The 18,273-nt window shown below is 39.2% G+C and overlaps 1 protein-coding gene across 1 annotated transcript in view; it reads left to right on the top strand.

Annotated features, from left to right (window-relative positions):
• The first annotated feature begins 289 nt into the window (after window positions 1-289).
• The window catches only part of LOC124266710 (ankyrin repeat and KH domain-containing protein mask-like), a 51,686-nt gene continuing 33,702 nt past the window's right edge, over window positions 290-18,273 (top strand). Inside the window, exons 1-4 of the mRNA XM_046701507.1 lie at window positions 290-435; window positions 14,537-14,589; window positions 15,705-15,746; window positions 16,125-17,876. Of these exons, the coding sequence (XP_046557463.1) occupies window positions 17,729-17,876 (148 nt within the window). The 5' untranslated portion in view covers window positions 290-435; window positions 14,537-14,589; window positions 15,705-15,746; window positions 16,125-17,728. The remainder of the gene's footprint in view (window positions 436-14,536; window positions 14,590-15,704; window positions 15,747-16,124; window positions 17,877-18,273) is intronic.

Raw genomic sequence — 18,273 nt, 5'->3', positions numbered from 1 at the left:
CAGCAACCCATCCTTTTCGTAAGAGGCGTCAAACCTGATCGGGTGGTCAGACTCGCTGATCACTGGATTGTCTGGTCCAGACTCGATGATTTACAGACCGCCGCCATATAACTGAACCAACGACACACACACAACGACACACAAGCTCCATGTTACATAAACCATGTGCGGATACCTGGGTAAGTTATGTTATCAGGTAGCTGCAGCTGCGGTGATGTTATCGTCGTCCTGGTTTGCCAAGATAGTATCACATGGTCACACAAGGTCCATTCATTGTGCACTGAAGTACATTGTGGGTGTTAGTTCTCCCCGCAGACAGTACGCCACATCTTACTTGTGTGTTCATCGTCTTCATTCTGAGGTCTCCAGTGACACTTTCTGAGTGTGTTGCTGTTGCACACCCCGGGAAGAGGACGTCACGTACAACTGATTCTGGTGAGTTCATCAACATAACTTAAATCCCTGAATCTATAAAGGGAGTGCTCGTGAGCGTGGGTCACTTTTTCTAAAGGGGCGGTGGGTAACCCAGTGGTTGAAGCGTTCGCTCGTCACACCGAAAACCAGGGTTCGATTCCCCACATGGGTACAATGTGTGAAGCCCATTCTGGTGTCCCCTGCCATGATATTGCTGGAATATTGCTAAAAGCGGCGTAAAACTAAAACTCACTCACTCATTACTTTAAAGTTTATAAATGTAGCTAAATGACACCGATCATACATGTACAATAGTACATTTTATGGTTTCATCATCAGGTTTAATACTCCCAAAGCGATAGTTTGAAAAGGTAGTCGCATGCACTTATAACCAAGTGGAGCATCTCACCTTTCATCCAACTTTATTTCACGTCCCTTTTCGCACCTCGCCTTTTATCCCCCTGCATATTACGTCTCCTTTCCCATCTCAGCGTCATCCTACCTCAACCTTCAATCTTCGAATATTACATCCCCATTTTCACCTCGCCCTTCACCCCATCTCTCCATTCAGACAACTGCAGGCTACATCCCCCTCCCATCTCGCCTTTGATCCCTCCTCCCTCATCTCATCGCTCGATTCAGACCACTGTAGATTACATCCCCCTCTCCCACTTCACTCCTCCTCCCTCCTCCCTCTTCGTACCACCACATCCTTAATCCCACTTCATCATTCACCCTTCCTCTCTCTTCATCCCACCACACGTTTCGCCCCATCTTACTGTTCAGACAACTGTAGACTACATGTCCTCTCCCTTCATACCACCTCATTCTTCTTACCAACGCACCTTTCATCCAAGCTCACCTTTCACCTCTCCTCCCTTTTCAAACCACCTCACCCTTCACCAAAACACATCATCTAGCCCACCACACCCTTCATCCCATCACACCGTTAAGACCACTGTATATTACATCCCCTCTCCCACCTCACCTTTCGTCCTTCCTACCTTTTCATACCACGACACATTTATCCCACCACACCTTCATCCCACCTCACCTTTCAGCCCACTAAATGGTACGTCACTCCCACCTCACCCTTCTCCCCACCCCACCTGTCATCATTCCACCTCACCCTTCTCCCACCTCACCTTTTATCCTACCTCATCCTTCCCCCCACCTCACTTTTAATCACTGTATATAACACACCCTCTTCCACATCACCCTTTATCCCCATGTAGATTACACCCCCATCCGCACCTCACCTTTGCTTCCCTGTGCATATTTATAGATCTACTCCACACCTCAACCCTCCTTCTTCAGTGTGTACTACCTGCCCTGTCCACCTCACCTCCATCCCAACGCTCCTTTACTGTACATCAAATTTCCTCTACACTTTAACCCTTTTTCTGGGACAATCATGGGTCAGGCATGATAGATCGCTGCTACTGTTTGATAAACATATACTACATGTACATTGTGTTCTCGTGTAAATGTGCAGCTACTTGGGACTTTGATAAACGCCACTGTGTCGCGGTGTTATCACTCCAGATACCTGTACTTTGGTAAACTACACATGTCAGTGTGATCGCACAATCAGTAGCACTATGAAGTGCATAACTCCCACAGATCTGATATCATTTATACTGTATGTAAGAGAGACCAGTAACAAAGCTTGATATAAAGCTTAATTAAATTATAAAACATTCTGGATAGAATAGAATACAATTTTGGGGAGACATCCCTTAAATGTTAGGGTCGTGATTCACAATTTGCAGGACCGTCTTGCATATTAATACACGGACCATAATTTTTTGTTGGGAGCTTTACACGTGATTTTTCACAGCAAACAATGATTCTTCATCTATCGGGCCTTCCTAAAGAAACACTTTTAGTTAAACTAAAACTTATGAAATGCCACTCAATATCAAATATTCACTAAATACCAAAGCTTGCGTGAGGTGATGTTGTAGAGTACAAAGTTATTGTTAACTGTTATGTGAGGTGACATTATCTACAGCAGTGTACCACTTATGACTTGTCATGGGCTTGTTGTCCATGTGTCAACACGTCAACAAACAGCCATATTCGGTTGTTCCATCTACTGCCACATTAACAGTTCGGGCAATTCCTGGGTTGGGATCAGCAGGTGGCAGAACCCATCGCCACCAGTTGAGAGAGTGCGGATCCGGCCCAGAAGTCCAGTTCCAACCCTCACAATTGTGCTTGTACATCACCACCAGGCACGCCTAGCTGCAGACAGCATCTGAGGTTCAGCAGTACACTGTTCACAGAGGAATCCGAGTGTCATCTACACTACTCTCATGATGACCCGTGAAGGTCCGGGTTAGCATTGATCTTCAGTAACCCATGCTTGTCGTAAGAGGCGACTAACGGAATTGGGTGGTCAGGCTCGCTGACTTGGTTGACACATGTCATCAGTTCCCAGTTGCGCAGATCGATGCTCATGCTGTTGATCACTGGAGTGTCTGGTCCAGACTCGATTATTTTTCAGACCGCCGCCATATAGCTGGAATATTGCTGAGTGCGGAATGATCATTGTTAGTTTGTACTAGGTCGTTCATATTTCACATATTGTACATATTTTTATTGCTTAAAAATCGTGTTATGAATAATCCCTCTGTTTTCCTCTAGATATTAGACTGCACAGCCAATATTTTTAACATGAGTTGTGCAAATAAGAAAGCCCTGCATGACAAACAGGTTTAACAAAAAGGTGTAATGTTTGGTTATACTCCTCCACAAGGCCAGTGGTACCAGAAGCAATGCTATTGTCTTGAAAAACTTGCAGTCATTCAAACTGAAACTAGTATTAATGCCATATTGGCCGATCTTTCTTGAGAAATGTTAGAAAGTGAGCATGTCATGTTTGGTGCCCATGATGTGCAATTTTACAAAAAAAAACGCTTGCAGAGTCGTAGGCAAGTTAACAGTCTGCTCTTGGAGGTTGGCACCATGTACACTAGCCATGTTTGTGTGCCTGGATTCTCCAGAAATACTCCGCCCATAAATGAAAACCTGAGTGACTATAGTATGGAATAATGGTAAGGACATTGTCGCGATCTCAGCCTTTAACAATGAGGTACCTCGTCGAGATATTTGTAAATCAATTCCCATTTTTTCTAGTAAGTTGTATTTTATCTAATCCTACTTTCCCTTTTGCTGTTAGCATATGGATTCTTCAGTTATGCGGGTGTTTTTAGACAGGAAAAATACAATTAAGTTAAATAATTATTGCTTAGTGAAAGACCAAGCTTGTATGTACTATGGTAAGTGTGACAGTTTTTCGTTAGTTATGGAGGTACAAGGCACAAAGATAACAGAACGAATCATGCTTTCAAGCAGTCCTAAAACATATCGTTTAATGGTTCATTTTATCACATGTACGGTTTGAGCTGAAATGAAAGGCGCAGTATTTATCAAACAACAGATAGTGTCGTCCATTTCGCTAGAACACCGCCCCACTTTTTAACCCTGTCAACAAGAGTTATCTAATCGGTAAACGGTTAACTGTGTCTGCTCTATCACGGGTCAATATTTAAAGATGCCATGACAGTGTGGAAGGATCTGGAATCATGTCTGTCACAACCACATAGAACCTCAAGCACAGTAACATACAACAAGATCAGTTCAATAAACATTGTGACGCTCGTAATTTTCATCGTCAACGGCCGTTGAACGTTTCATAATAGATTTATTGTCACCCCTTTTATTTAAAAGAATAAAAACTGATGTTTTCGACATTAGAGTAACTCTGACAGATGACATGAAACCAGGTCAGAACCTCAAGGTTGATTTGCTTCAACATTTAGCTGTAAGTTTACTGAGTCTTACGTACATTACAGCCAACACCCTTGGGTGTGTTGGAGTACAGCCATATTTTAACCTGCTGATCTGATTGTTAACTACCTGACGGAAGTTCATCTGTATCATAAATTGTAACTGTGTACTGACAATAACAAATTGCGTGCTTCTGAATTTGGTGCTATGACATTTTCTGTTTTTAAATGACAGTGAAATGAATGTATGTGGTTTTGAAATAAAACTCATTTGAATTTTGTACTTAAAATGTTTAATAAAGCAGACTTGTTCTCGTCACTATATGGCTGGAAAAATGCCGATGTAATGTAACGTAAAGCCAAACTCAACTCAACTTAACCTGCAGACAAGCCGGCGTTGAATGACCATGGATTCGTCATTGCTGGGACCTGTCGGTTTCTTGACTTCACGTCACTCGACACCACAGTGTCAGGAAACGTGACAATCGTGACGAAAAAACAGGCCCTTGTGTCGTTACTCAAATATTTATGAATCAAATAATGTTACGAATGTCGAAAATGCAATACACCCTGTGTATCTTTAGCACAGAACCTTCATATGTACCTTGTCTTGGTGATTATGGTGGCCATTCCAGTATATGACACTTCGCTGTTATTTATTGCTATTTAAATAATATCGACCGATGGCTGTGGAATAACCAGTTTGAATCCAACTGAGCAGAAATGACCAGCATCGGAACTGCGTTTGTGGGCGTTTCTGAATCAGCTCTGATGTATTCATGCGCAACTATGACTTGCCGGTCAGAAGGCCTAGGAATCACCCGGGGTGTATTACATGATGTTTGTGTTCCTGAAGGTTATATCATTGGTAGAATTTATTTACTGAAGTTAACTGATTATGTATAACTGAGGAAAATATTCCTTTGAAATCGGTGGAATCAGGTAGCTAGCCACGCATTGTAACAGAGGGATCTGCTTACATGTTTTGTAAGGGATGGTGATTAGTGGTGACAGGTTGCCCATGTATTTAAATATTGCAACAACCTTTCTTTAACAAGCTGTATCCCCTACAAAATATTTTTTAGTAACTGAATATGCCTCTGGAGGAAAAGAGACGTGGTTATTGCTTCCTTTAATTTGACAAGCATTCCCTTTAGTCAACCAATCATTCAAACTTCATTCTTATAAACACCACATTGTAACAAGAGAATATTTACCACATCAATTATCGATTACATTTAACTAGTGTTTTGTGCCAGTGTAATTAAGCCAAATTTTATGATTTTTGTCGGTGAGGCTGGTTACGACCTTAAATTCTGGGAAACCTTCATACATGTGGCAGAAGTCATCGGGCAGCTATGGTTGTAACAAACTATGCCAGGTAATCTCACTTTTGTTAGGTGTTAGGTGAAATATTGTTAAGTTCCCCAGTAAAATAACGAGGGAAAAACATTACCCCTAATTTACTACTCACAATTTGATAGGGATCATAGAAAGTTTGAGTAACATATGCAAGCAAGTTTTGTTACTGCCGTTTAAAAACGACACGTTGTTAAAAGGACATCCAGGCTATGTCATATACACATTTGCACGAGCATTTCATGACATTAGGTCACTTTTCTTGCTTAGATATATACGTCACGTTGTCAGTTCACACTTGTGTGTGGATTGTCGAGGAAAGTTTTGACATTTCAATACGCTTGTCATTACTTCTAACACTCATGATACCCCTTCAACGTCAAAGACGTCGTTTGATGTCAAAGCAATTGGGGAGATGCATCGGCATGCTTGAATTTGCCTTCTCACAAAGTAACGTTGCGAATCCCAAAGCGTTGTTATCAACCGGCATCAAACCTTTGGTACGGCAGCACACCGTCATGGCGGTGGTGGTCAAAGGTCCACTACCCAAAGCCAAGACCACTTAATCACCGTTCAGGCACGACGTCATTCTTTCTGGACTGCCACCAGCCTCCGAAATGTCCCCCTGAACACCTCAGGCGTTAATGTATCCACGCAGACAACAAAGAATCGATTTCGGGCAGCTGACCTCAACTCCAGGAGGGCATGTGTTCGCATCCCACTGACCGTACGTCACCGACAGGAACGTTTGATTTGGGCTCATGATCATGTCACTTGGACACATAACGACTGGGTACCAGTTCTCTGTACTGATGAGTCACGGTATTGTTTGGACTTTACTGACAGAAGGCAACAGGTGAGGAGAAAAGAAAGGGAAAGGTTCAACGATGCTAACATTAGCGAACACGACCGTTATGGGGGAGGATCCATCATGGTCTTGGGAGGAATCAGCAGAAACGGAAAAACTGATCTGCATGGCATGGGGGAGGGGCACGATGACAGGCAGACCGCCTGTCATACAGGGTTGAAATCCTTGATGTGTACGTAAGACCTTCGTTGGTGCCGTTGGTCTAGAGTTCATCTTGATGGACGATAACGCCCGTCCCCATAGTGCTAGGGTGGACCTAAACCAGTTTCTGAAACAGGAAACAATTGTCCGTATGGAATGACCCGCGCCCTCATAGTGCGCTAGGGTGGACCTAAACCCTATAAAACATGTGTGGAACCAGCTGCAAGTTGCCATTTCCGGACGTCAGGCACAACGCGGGACTCTAAAAGAACTCGGGAATGCACTGGTCGAGGAATGGAATAACCTTCCAATGGCGAGCATCCGGGTTCTTATTGTGGGTGTGTTTGTAAAATTGCCAAGTCAAGGGGGATAATAACTGAGACAAACATAGTCATCATTTTGAGTTCCTTTGACGCATATCATTTGTAAATTGTTGAAACAGATCCATGTATATACCTATTTAACAGAATGGTGTCACATTCAAAGTTGGCATCAGCTTGCAAAACAAGAAATGTTCATACCATTGTTACTAAAAATGTTCATGATGTTAGATGGAATTATCTGTATGCAAAATGTACATAAACACACTGCTCAATACAGTATAACATATATCCGCGTAATTTGGAGAGCACCCCAATCCCCATCCCGCTAGGGGTGAGAGTGTGTGTTTAAGACATCCGCTGATGCTTTTTAAGGCAGGTGTAAATCATAGTCATGTGATTTTCCAGTAGATAACATATCAGTGGTGTGATTTGTATTCAACTTCTCGGTAGCAACATCCATCACTAGCATATCTTCGTATTGATAAAGTCCATATGAGATCCGCTAAGCGTGCTTAGCACCTGCCCATAACCCTTCATTGGAACAAACCTGAAGATGTATTTTTCTTGACCAATTTTGACTGAACCGTTAATATAGTTTTCACAGCTATTCGTCAATTTACACCAAACGGAATTTGTTTCCAAGGATTGTCAAGACTGAGCATTTTTTGCACTAACGTTCTTTATTTACACAAGAGAAACATGACCCAGACCTTAATCGGGCTTGTAGAATCATTCGAAATTTATTATTAGACTTTTTCAGAGAGCATGTTCAGTATAACGCAAAAGTGTTATCAGGGCCTTCTATCTTTAAGATTTGGATAAGAAATTTAAATGAGATAGGAAAATGATTTGCATCCTTATTCAAAACTAAACGATCTGCAACCTAACTCCAGAGATCTGCCTAGAGCAACACACATTGTATGCAAATGTAATCCAAACATATTGCTTCACTCAACCTATCTTTGGAACTTGTGAAAGTTTTCTATATTCATAACCACAAGTGCCCCATCTTTGTCGAATCAAACTTTAAATGATCAACACCTGATCAGATTTGTCAGTGGTTGTTACAATGAACGGACGATGGCATGGAATAACAAATCCAAACCTATTTTGTGTTATGTGTCTGAGATTTGGGGTACTAACTATTGTAACATCATTGAGTCTGTTCAGGAAATGTCTTGTAAATATTTCTTGAAAGTTGGCAAATCTACTTATATATCTTATAATAGACTGCCAAAACATTGTTATATTATGCTCAAGTCCTTAGATAATATATGCTAGCCGCACTACTTGGGTAACTTGTGAGAGATTATGTTTATTTTGTAAATTGAGTGAGTGAGTGAGTGAGTTAAAATTTAATGTCACATCGGCAATATTTCAGCCATATCGTGACGAGAACAATTGATTTTATGCATAATGAGCAATAGCAAACTATAAAAACCTGTCAACGAAGGACAGTAAAACAACTAGAATATCACATATACAGATAAAACTAGTAATAGAGTCTAAAACATTTTAGACAACACAATATAAAATTGGGCTATAGATCGCCAACAACTGAAGGTAGATCACCATACTAGAAACCATGGGGACTTACATTACTTTCGCTACCTGCATGGATCCTAGTTGGATTTACACCATCCTCTCAGCAGCTGGCGATTGTAGGACAAGTTTAGCCAAACTTTAAATGAACAAATATACTACGATTAAAAATCGGGTAAGCAAAAAGTTAACTTTGAAAGTTTTGGGACTTACGTACCCTCTCAGGAGGACAATAATTTTACACTACTTCAACCCCCTTTGAGGGTACAGCCACTAACAATCTCAGTTACTAATTCAAACTACCAATGATAAAATATATATCTATTTACAAATCACTTAACAAATCTAATTCTGTTAAAAAGGCAATAACTAAATGAGAACTAACAGTAGTAAAAAGATCCTTCAATGTTTTGACATTAAAATACTTATCCCTTGTGATGGAATATTCAATGCAGTCAAGCAGGACATGCTTGACTGTGATTCTTTCATCACAAGGGATACAAAGCGGAGGATCTTCGCCTTTCAGTAAATATTCGTGAGTATATCTAGTATGGCCAATGCGACATCGTCGCATAATGACCTCTTCAAATCTGGACTAACAACCCAAGTAGGTGTAACCAATGTAGGGTTTTATTGCATGTAATTTATTAATACCTACTTAGGTGTCCCACTTCTTCTGCATTAGATCGCGGATGTAAGTTCTAATGCTGGCTTTATAATCTGAGTATGGGATAAGAAGTGGTGTCACAGATTTGTTGAGGGCTGCCTTAGCAGCAATATCAGCCATCGTGTTCCCAGAAATGCCAACGTGACTGGGTAACCAACAAAAGACGATGTCGCATTGGCCAGTAGCAAGATCATTATATAATTCAATTATTTCAATTAAAAGTGGATGTTTGCAAGATAGATTTTTAATCGCCTGAAGGCAAGATAGAGAGTCAGAAAAGATTATATATTGTTTATATTTACGGTGTTTATTAATATATTTAAGAGCTGTTAAGATGGCGTTTGCTTCTGCTGTGAAAATTGAACTGTCATTGGGTAGTCTGGAAGATATTGTTTTGGACCCAATGACAGTGGCACAAGCAACCGCGCCACCATCCTTGGATCCATCTGTATATAAGGATTTATAGGTATTATATTTATTTCTTAATTGACTAAATTCTTGTTTATACTGTAAATCATTAGTTTCGGATTTTTTAAATGTGGTTAATGTTAAGTCAACTTCTGGCCTCACCAATTGCCAAGGAGGAGAAGAGTGAGTGAGTGAGTTAAGATTTTAAGTCACATCGGCAATATTTCAGCCATATCGTGACTAAAGCAAGTTATAAATATATCAACAATTTAAGTGAAATTATAAAATTCTGCCGACGAAGGACAGTAAAATAACTAGAGTATCACAGATATAGATAAAACTAGTAACTAAATCTAAAACATTTGAACTATACAAAACGATACAATATAAAAAACAGGCTATTGATCGCCAACAACTGAAGGTAGATCACCATACTAGGGACCATGGGGACTTACAGTACATTTGCTTCCTGCATGGACACTAGCTGGATTTACACCATCCCTTCAGCCGTTAGCAATTTAGCAAAATTAGCCATACATTAAAAGAACAGGTATTCTACGATTAAAAAAGGGGAACATTTTAATTTACTTCGAATGTTGTGGGACTTACATACCCTCTCAGGAGGACAATAATTCTACAGTACTTTAACCCCCCTCGAGGATACAGCCACTAACAATCTTAGTTACTAATTCAAACTTCCAATCTTAAAATATTTATGTATTTACAAATCATTTAACAAATCTAATTCCTTTAAAAATGCAATAATTAAATGAGAACTGATACTATTAAAAAGATCCTTCATAGATCGTGATTTAAAATATTTATCCCTTGTGATGGAATACTCAACACAGTCAAGCAAGACATGCTTGACCGTGATTCTTTCATCACAAGGGATACAAAGTGGAGGATCCTCACCTTTCAATAGGTATTCGTGAGTATATCTTGTGTGGCCAATACGACATCGTCGCATAATGACCTCTTCAAATCTGGACTGACAACCCAAGTAAGTGTAACCGATATAGGGTTTTATTTCATGTAATTTATTGATACCTACTTGGGTATCCCACTTCTTTTGCATCAGATCACGGATATAAGATCTTATAGCAGCTTTGTAATCAGAGTATGGGATCAGAAGTTGTGTCACAGATTTGTTGAGTGCTGCCTTAGCAGCAATATCAGCCATTGTGTTCCCAGAAATGCCAACGTGGCTGGGTAACCAACAAAAGACGATGTCGCATTGGCCAGTAGCAAGTTCATTGTACAATTCAATAATTTCTAATAAAAGTGGATGTTTGCAAGAAAGATTTTTAATAGCCTGAAGACACGAAAGAGAATCTGAAAAGATTATATATTGTTTATATTTACGGTGTTTATTAATATATTTAAGAGCTGTTAGTATTGCGTTTGCTTCTGCTGTGAAAATTGAACTGTCATTGGGTAGTCTGGAAGATATTGTTTTGGACCCAATGACAGTGGCACAAGCAACCGCGCCACCATCCTTGGATCCATCTGTATATAAGGATTTATAGGTATTATATTTATTTCTTAATTGACTAAATTCTTGTTTATACTGTAAATCATTAGTTTCGGATTTTTAAAATGTGGTTAATGTTAAGTCAACTTCTGGCCTCACCAATTGCCAAGGAGGAGAAGAAAGAAGACGAGAAGGAGATATATTCTCGAGCTCAATAGCAGCAGCAGAAAGGAATGGTTTAATTCTGTGCCCAAGAGGCGGAACAAGAGAAGGCTTTTTGTTATACAAATCCTCATAAAGAGGATTGAAGACACAGTTAAATGCAGGGTTAGACTCGTTAGAATATAGTTTGGTAATATATTGTAAAGATAATTTAATACGGCGTTGGGAAAGAGAAGGCTCATCAGCCTCAACATAGAGACTATCAACTGGAGAGGTTCTAAATGATCCAAGACAAAGTCTTAGACCTTGGTGGTGAACAGAATCAAGTAGTTTAAGGTTGCTTTTGCAGGCTCCGCCATATACGATCGAACCATAATCAAGTTTAGATCGTACCAATGATCGGTATAAGTGAAGGAGCGTAGTTTGATCCCCTCCCCACTTTGAGTTGGAAACAACTTTTAACAAATCGAGTGCCTTCAGGCATTTAGCTTTAAGGGATTTAATATGTGGCAAAAAAGTTAAATGGGAGTCGAAAATTAGACCCAAGAATTTGGCCTCCTTAACAACTTTGATGGGTGTGCCGTTTAAAGATAGTTCTGGATCTTTATGCGGTTTATATTTTCTACAAAAGTGTAGACAATTAGTTTTGGATTTGGAAAATTTAAAACCGTTTTCAAGACACCATTTATTTATTTTATTTAAACACAACTGCAATTGCCGTTCAATGGTATGCATATTTTTACCACGACAAGAAATATTAAAATCATCCACAAAAAGCGATCCATCGATTGAATCGTTTAAAACCTTGGATAAACTGTTGATCTTGATACTAAATAAAGTGACAGACAAAATACTGCCTTGAGGGACACCCTGATCCTGATTGTAATGGTCAGGCAGGGTTGAACCCACTCGGACTTGAAATTGTCTGTCTTTTAAAAACCGTGATATAAAAAGAGGCAAACGGCCCCTCAAACCAAAGTCATGTAAATCCTTCAAAATGCCATGCTTCCAGGTCGTATCATAAGCTTTCTCGAGATCAAAGAAAATTGAGACAGCATGTTGTTTATTTACTATAGCATTCTTAACAAAGGATTCTAAACGTACCAAATGATCAATGGTACTACGATTTTTCCTGAAACCACATTGAATATTGCTTATAAGGTTATTGGTTTCAAGATACCAAGTTAATCTATTATTCACCATACGTTCCATGGTTTTACAAACACAGCTAGTTAGAGAGATCGGTCTGTAATTAGACGGATCGGTATGATCCTTGCCAGGTTTTGGTATTGGGACTACAATGGCATTACACCATGAAGGAGGAAATTCTCCAGACGTCCATATTTTGTCAAAGATATCTAAAAGTGTCATCAGACACGGTTCCGGTAAGTGTTTCAGTAGCTGGTAATGTATATTGTCATCACCCGCTGCAGTGTCATGAGCTTGCTCAAGAGCAGTATGTAGCTCATGTAATGAAAACACTTCATTATAATCTTCACCGTTATGCGAGTCAAAATTAAGTTTCGTCTTTTCCTGTTGTTTCTGATATCTCTGAAACTCAGGGACATAATTTGCCGATGATGAATTTTTGGCAAGAGTTTCGCCATTTGTAAATTGAATGACAAAAATGTTTTTGAATATGAATTTCATGTACTCCTTAAGTGTGAACGTTTTTCTGTTTTAAGGTTAAGATATATTCAGAAATATTTGACTGATTTTGATCCAAATGCCAATTAGTATTTTTCTGTATTGTGTACTCCAGCACATTAGAAATGCTCCACCTAAACAGCATGTGCACTAATTTTCAATACCATATGCAAATAGCCTGTGGTCTTTTACTGAATAAACGTGTCTGTCTGTCTGTCTGACTGACAGTTACCAACATGTATTCTAACCCAACAGAAGTATAAAGGCCAGTTATTAGATACTTATTGTTCTTCACTCTTCGATGAATTCTATTTTTGTATTTTGAAATGCTGAAACCATGCGTAATAATACACCGACAACACACACACGCCATCCAGTAAATATTAGGACTGTATGCCGTATTTTACTGTCTATTAGGTGTCAGTGTAGGCGAATAGAGGCCTGGTCAAAGGCTCCATCGAAATGAATAAATATCCGGGCGTTTACTAGAGGAAATACGATATCGGATGTTGTGTGGGGACGACATTGCGTCCTTGGCTGGTCCCCTAACAGTTTTGATAGCGTGATCACAACACTTTACGAAGGCAGATCTATAGCATACTGATGATAACGTTGATAAAACTCCTGGGGACATTTCCAGAGGCGGAGTTGTACTTCTCACATTGAAACAAACAAAGATCAAGGTAAAACAAAATATTATCAAGTGTTTTAAACAATTTATTCATGATTGTATCATATGATCGATATATATTACCGTCTCCGTCAGTCAGCAACGTTTTGTGTAGCAGAAGGGGATCCATGTCCATGAAAAAAACAATTTTTATTTCCAAAGGACTATAGCTCTGATAGTTACGGCACAGGCAACGGGTCACAACAGCTCATCAAACATGACGAAATTATTTTAGAACAATTAAGTGAGTGAATGAGTTAAAATGTTAAGTCTCATCGGCATTATTTCAGCCATCAAGTGATAGTTTTATAATAATTAAGAGTAAATTATAAACAGCTGTCAACGAAGGACAGTAAACAACTAGAGTATCACAGATACAAATGTAAAACTAGCAATTATAAATAAAACAGTGTAATTATTGAAGACGATACAAGATAAAAACAGGCTGTAGATCGCCAACAACTGTAGGGAGATCACCATACCAGGGACAGAACAATTAAGGAAACCATTAATGAAACGCTGTGTCAGGATCACAGCTGTTACATGTTGAATCCAAGTTAAAACAAAATAATGTTTTACTTAGTTTTGAGTTTTCAACTTCTAAATAAAATATGTGTTTTGAATCCTTTCTTTGAACTAATGTAGTATAATTGTTAAACCCTGAAATTTAAGTAATAATTGTCACATTTATAGGTGATACATTTTCGGAAATCTTTATAGGTCAGCTAAATTGTTAAGTATTTTGACATTTTAACATGAATGATACCGACACACTACTTAACATACTACTATTGCTGCAGTATTCACACTACCTTTTGTCTAAAGTTGAAACAGAACACTTAAGCAATATAGCGTTTGGATCCAACTTTAAAATATGAGATAACTATTCCACAGAGGGACCACACAAAGTTTCAAATCCAAAATAATATGCTTACATCTCTTCTGCGACTATCGTCTTCTTTGAAACTAGTGCTGGATTGGCAGGCGTGATTTCACATTATTGTAATATCACCTTACATAACATGTAACCCTTGATATGAATGCATGAATAACAGTCCATGTTTCAGGATGCCTTGAGGTAAACCATCACCATGAACAAACATGAACAGTGCCAATCATGGTGAGTATTTTTACTGCAGAACAAAATTATATTTAAAGGGGCAAACAAACAAAAGTATTAAATACACAAGAGCATTAAAATAGGAACACTTGAATGAAAGAACAATTTTTACAATGTGGGTCTTAACAGGCGGGCATACCCCAACATACTGATAAAAATGCACATGTAAAGCACGTTCTCCACACGGTATCTCAAAAGCTGTGCGCCATATGGCTGGAATATTGCTGAGTGCGGCGTAAAACTAAACTCACTCAAAAGCTATGGATCATATGTTCAAGTGCAATGAAATTTCAATGTCAGTTTTTGTTTTGTTTATTCAGGGTCTAATTTGGTTTTCAAAGCATAATCCAACGAAATGTGATGTTTACCTACTCATCATATATGAAAGTGCCTGGTGTTCGTGTGTAGATGTTTGCCTTCTAGCAAGCATATCAAAATATGGGTTACTCACTCGCTCACCCCTGTATGGGTTATACGTCGCCTTAAAACACAATGGATTGCTGTTTTCTATCTTTGATTGGACTGAATATATATTTTTCAATCTTCACGATCTTTATAATTGTTGATAATTATCAAGAAATGTGTCTCTTTGAACTCAGACAACCCAGTGTCACATATCATTCGTTCCTGAATGAAATCGGGTGAACAGTTGACTAGACTTAGGAGACATATGTTTAGGACGGGTCCCACCGGTGGGGTAGGATATGCTTACCTTTCCGCGTACATCTGCATCATCACTATTCCTTAGTGATTCATAAACACATGCTCTGTCATCGGATTGTCTGGTTCAGACCCGATTTGTTTACAAACAACACCATACAGCTGTAATACTACTGAACAAAGATATGCTAATGATACAGTCACAACTGTACAATCGACTCTGCTTTAAGCAGTGATTCCGTATGGATGTGGGAAGGATTTTGTCTTTTCTACTCACTTAATAAAAGTCTTCTTGAGAAACAGAAACGTCCATAGTATGTATTTGTGATGAGTTGGAAGTGGTAATAGCTGAATAATCAGAGCATTACGATCTACAGCTAATTAATTTCGACATCTGCTTAACATGCAATACAACAGAAAGGCTCAGGTGTCATGAACCTCTTGACTTTTCACAGATGACATGTACAGCATTCCGAATGGAACAGAAGAGCTGAAAGGTATGACCCTGCTTTAATTTTAAGATGTAAGAGCTATGAATTGTATGCTACTTTATGGATAACAAATTCTTCACCATATTCTGCTTGACAACGGTATAAGAATCTATACCAAAACGTCGCATCATAATCTATAAAAGAAGTTGTAATCCAGAAAGTATCGTACCTTCCTTATTACTCATCAACTTTTACAATGCCAATCAAACAGATCGTGCTATGAATGTTTTAGGCTTTCTTTCAAACTGCCTCTCATATGGTACATATTGGAAGTAGCATACTGGCCACCGAATGTCCAAAAGTTATGTTTGGCTCCTACGTAATTATAAGCTGAAAGATCACACAAACTGAATATCAAGCCTCTCTAATTATGACTATATTCAGTTGCAGATATATGTTCAGCGTGTAACTCAGTAGGAGGCAGGTACATAGCAGAACACAAGAAAGGTCCACGGCATCCACTGATACAGCTACATGCAGAATACAACACCATTAGGGGAAAGAAAAGCAAAGAGAAGTCATCAGTCTTGGAGAAAGTAGCAAAGGCAGTGTCAGCGTTACGTAACAGTAGTGGGGGAGTGTTGTTAGTTCATCTGGCGGGGACATCACCAGAAGATAGGTGTCTCGAATACTTTGATGAATTTGTAGTTAGGACTTTTACAAACTTACTGGAAGGTGGTGAACTGTATACTGACTCATATGAAAGATATTTTCTTAGCGATGAACAGAAATTCACGGACGCGTGGGATTTTCTGGTAGTTAAAGTTAACAAATCAACAGGTTTAGCTACGGTTGATTTCAACACGAAGGCAAACAATGACAATGAGAACCTGGACATAAATTCATCGATCCTCTCAGAAGTATTGGCTAAAACAGAAACAAAGGAAAAGAACCAAGCGTCTCTCAGGAATCTGCCCCAAAATGTGAACACTTTTCATGAGAATCGACATATACAGTTGAAAGCGTTTAAAGACAACACTGAAGAGATTAAGCGTAAACAAACCGACGTTGAAAAACTGACTGATCATATTTGGCACAATCTTAAACTGAAAGATAACATAACGTCTATGTCAAAGCTGGTTCAAGGTGGGTCATACTACCTGGGAGTTAACGAAAGGAAAGTTGTCACACAGAGAGGTTATCAAACAAAAGTTGCAGAAGTTGTTGGTTTCAAGCTACACGTGAGTCAGGCATCCTTGATAGAGAGTATCTACAGGAAGGTTGAGACTGATCTGTGTGTTCTGACAAGGAAGGGAGAGTTCACAGATGCTACTAGAGACCTGATAAACATAGCATTCCACCATATCCTACGATCTGAGCAATTCGTTTTGGAAGTAGCCATTCGATATTGCGATGGAGTTGTTTTCTACGATAAGCAAGGGCCAAGATCATACATACTCGATGAAAACGACCGAATTGTTCGAAGAATGAGCAAAATTGAGTGGCTTCAGAAATTCTTTGACACTCGTACATTGAGTGTAACATCTCTTTAAGTTCAGTAACAAAAAACCAGTTCCCTTGCGCTGATTTACAGAGTAACACTTCTGAACAAGACATCCAATAGACAAGTGGATCGGTTTCATCTGCTTTATGTTTCAATCTATGCACGGAGGTTCTTGGTGATGACAAATTCTCTGAATACCTGTGTGACAAGAGGGACGACTTCAAATAGTTAACTTTCCTGTGGCGGCTTGGACAGGATACTCTCTGCCTATCGGTGGCTATATCTTCCAAATATTCATTGACACATACTCGTACGATAGCCGGAATCATGCAATCTTATGCTGCTTGAATACATATTGTGCCATCTTCGTGGTATAATATGGTAACGTCTATCCTGTTGAAACACATTACAGTGGATATATCAAACCATACTTATAGCCGTTCCCAAGCAGTACCGCCAGCTCACTTAGGCAGCAACGTCTGCTATACTCAAGCAGCACAACCAGCTGTATTCAAGTAGCATCACCAGCTATACTCCATACATCATGAGCAGCACCATGTGCAACGGTCCTGACTCCACAGACAGCAGCAACATGTCCGATAGCAGTACTGACACCTCAGTTGGGTCCAGTCCATACCAGTCTGACGATGATGTCATGACGTACTTTATTGTTGGAGAAGCTTGGGATACAGGTAGGAACAGCTACTGTGTTATTCTATGTTAAATCAGTACTATAGTATAAACGCGTTCTTTTGAAACCTGAACGTATTGATACTTACACTGTGATACAAAAAGGCTTGTCAATTCCTGCTTGATCACAACAGATGAAATATTCCGGTTGAAAGAATAACAGCCTTACGGTTGTATAATGGTATATTTTCATTATTTCTGATACATAAAATAAGATTATTGAAAAACATTATCATGAATTTTTAACTTCTTTAAGTCACAACGTGACTTAAATACTGCCGATGTGACTAAAAGGCTTATTTCAATTTAAGTCATAATGCTGTTTCTCCGCAATGTATGTGATCCATCCATTGACAGTGTTTATCACAGTTCTTAAATTTAAGATTAGGGTCAGTAAGG

Source organism: Haliotis rubra, unplaced genomic scaffold (assembly GCF_003918875.1).
Source record: "Haliotis rubra isolate DU_JTF1 unplaced genomic scaffold, ASM391887v1 Scf1273, whole genome shotgun sequence".
NCBI lineage: Eukaryota > Metazoa > Mollusca > Gastropoda > Lepetellida > Haliotidae > Haliotis > Haliotis rubra.
Note: the sequence above shows the minus strand (reverse complement) of the source record. Positions and strands in the feature narration are given on the sequence as shown.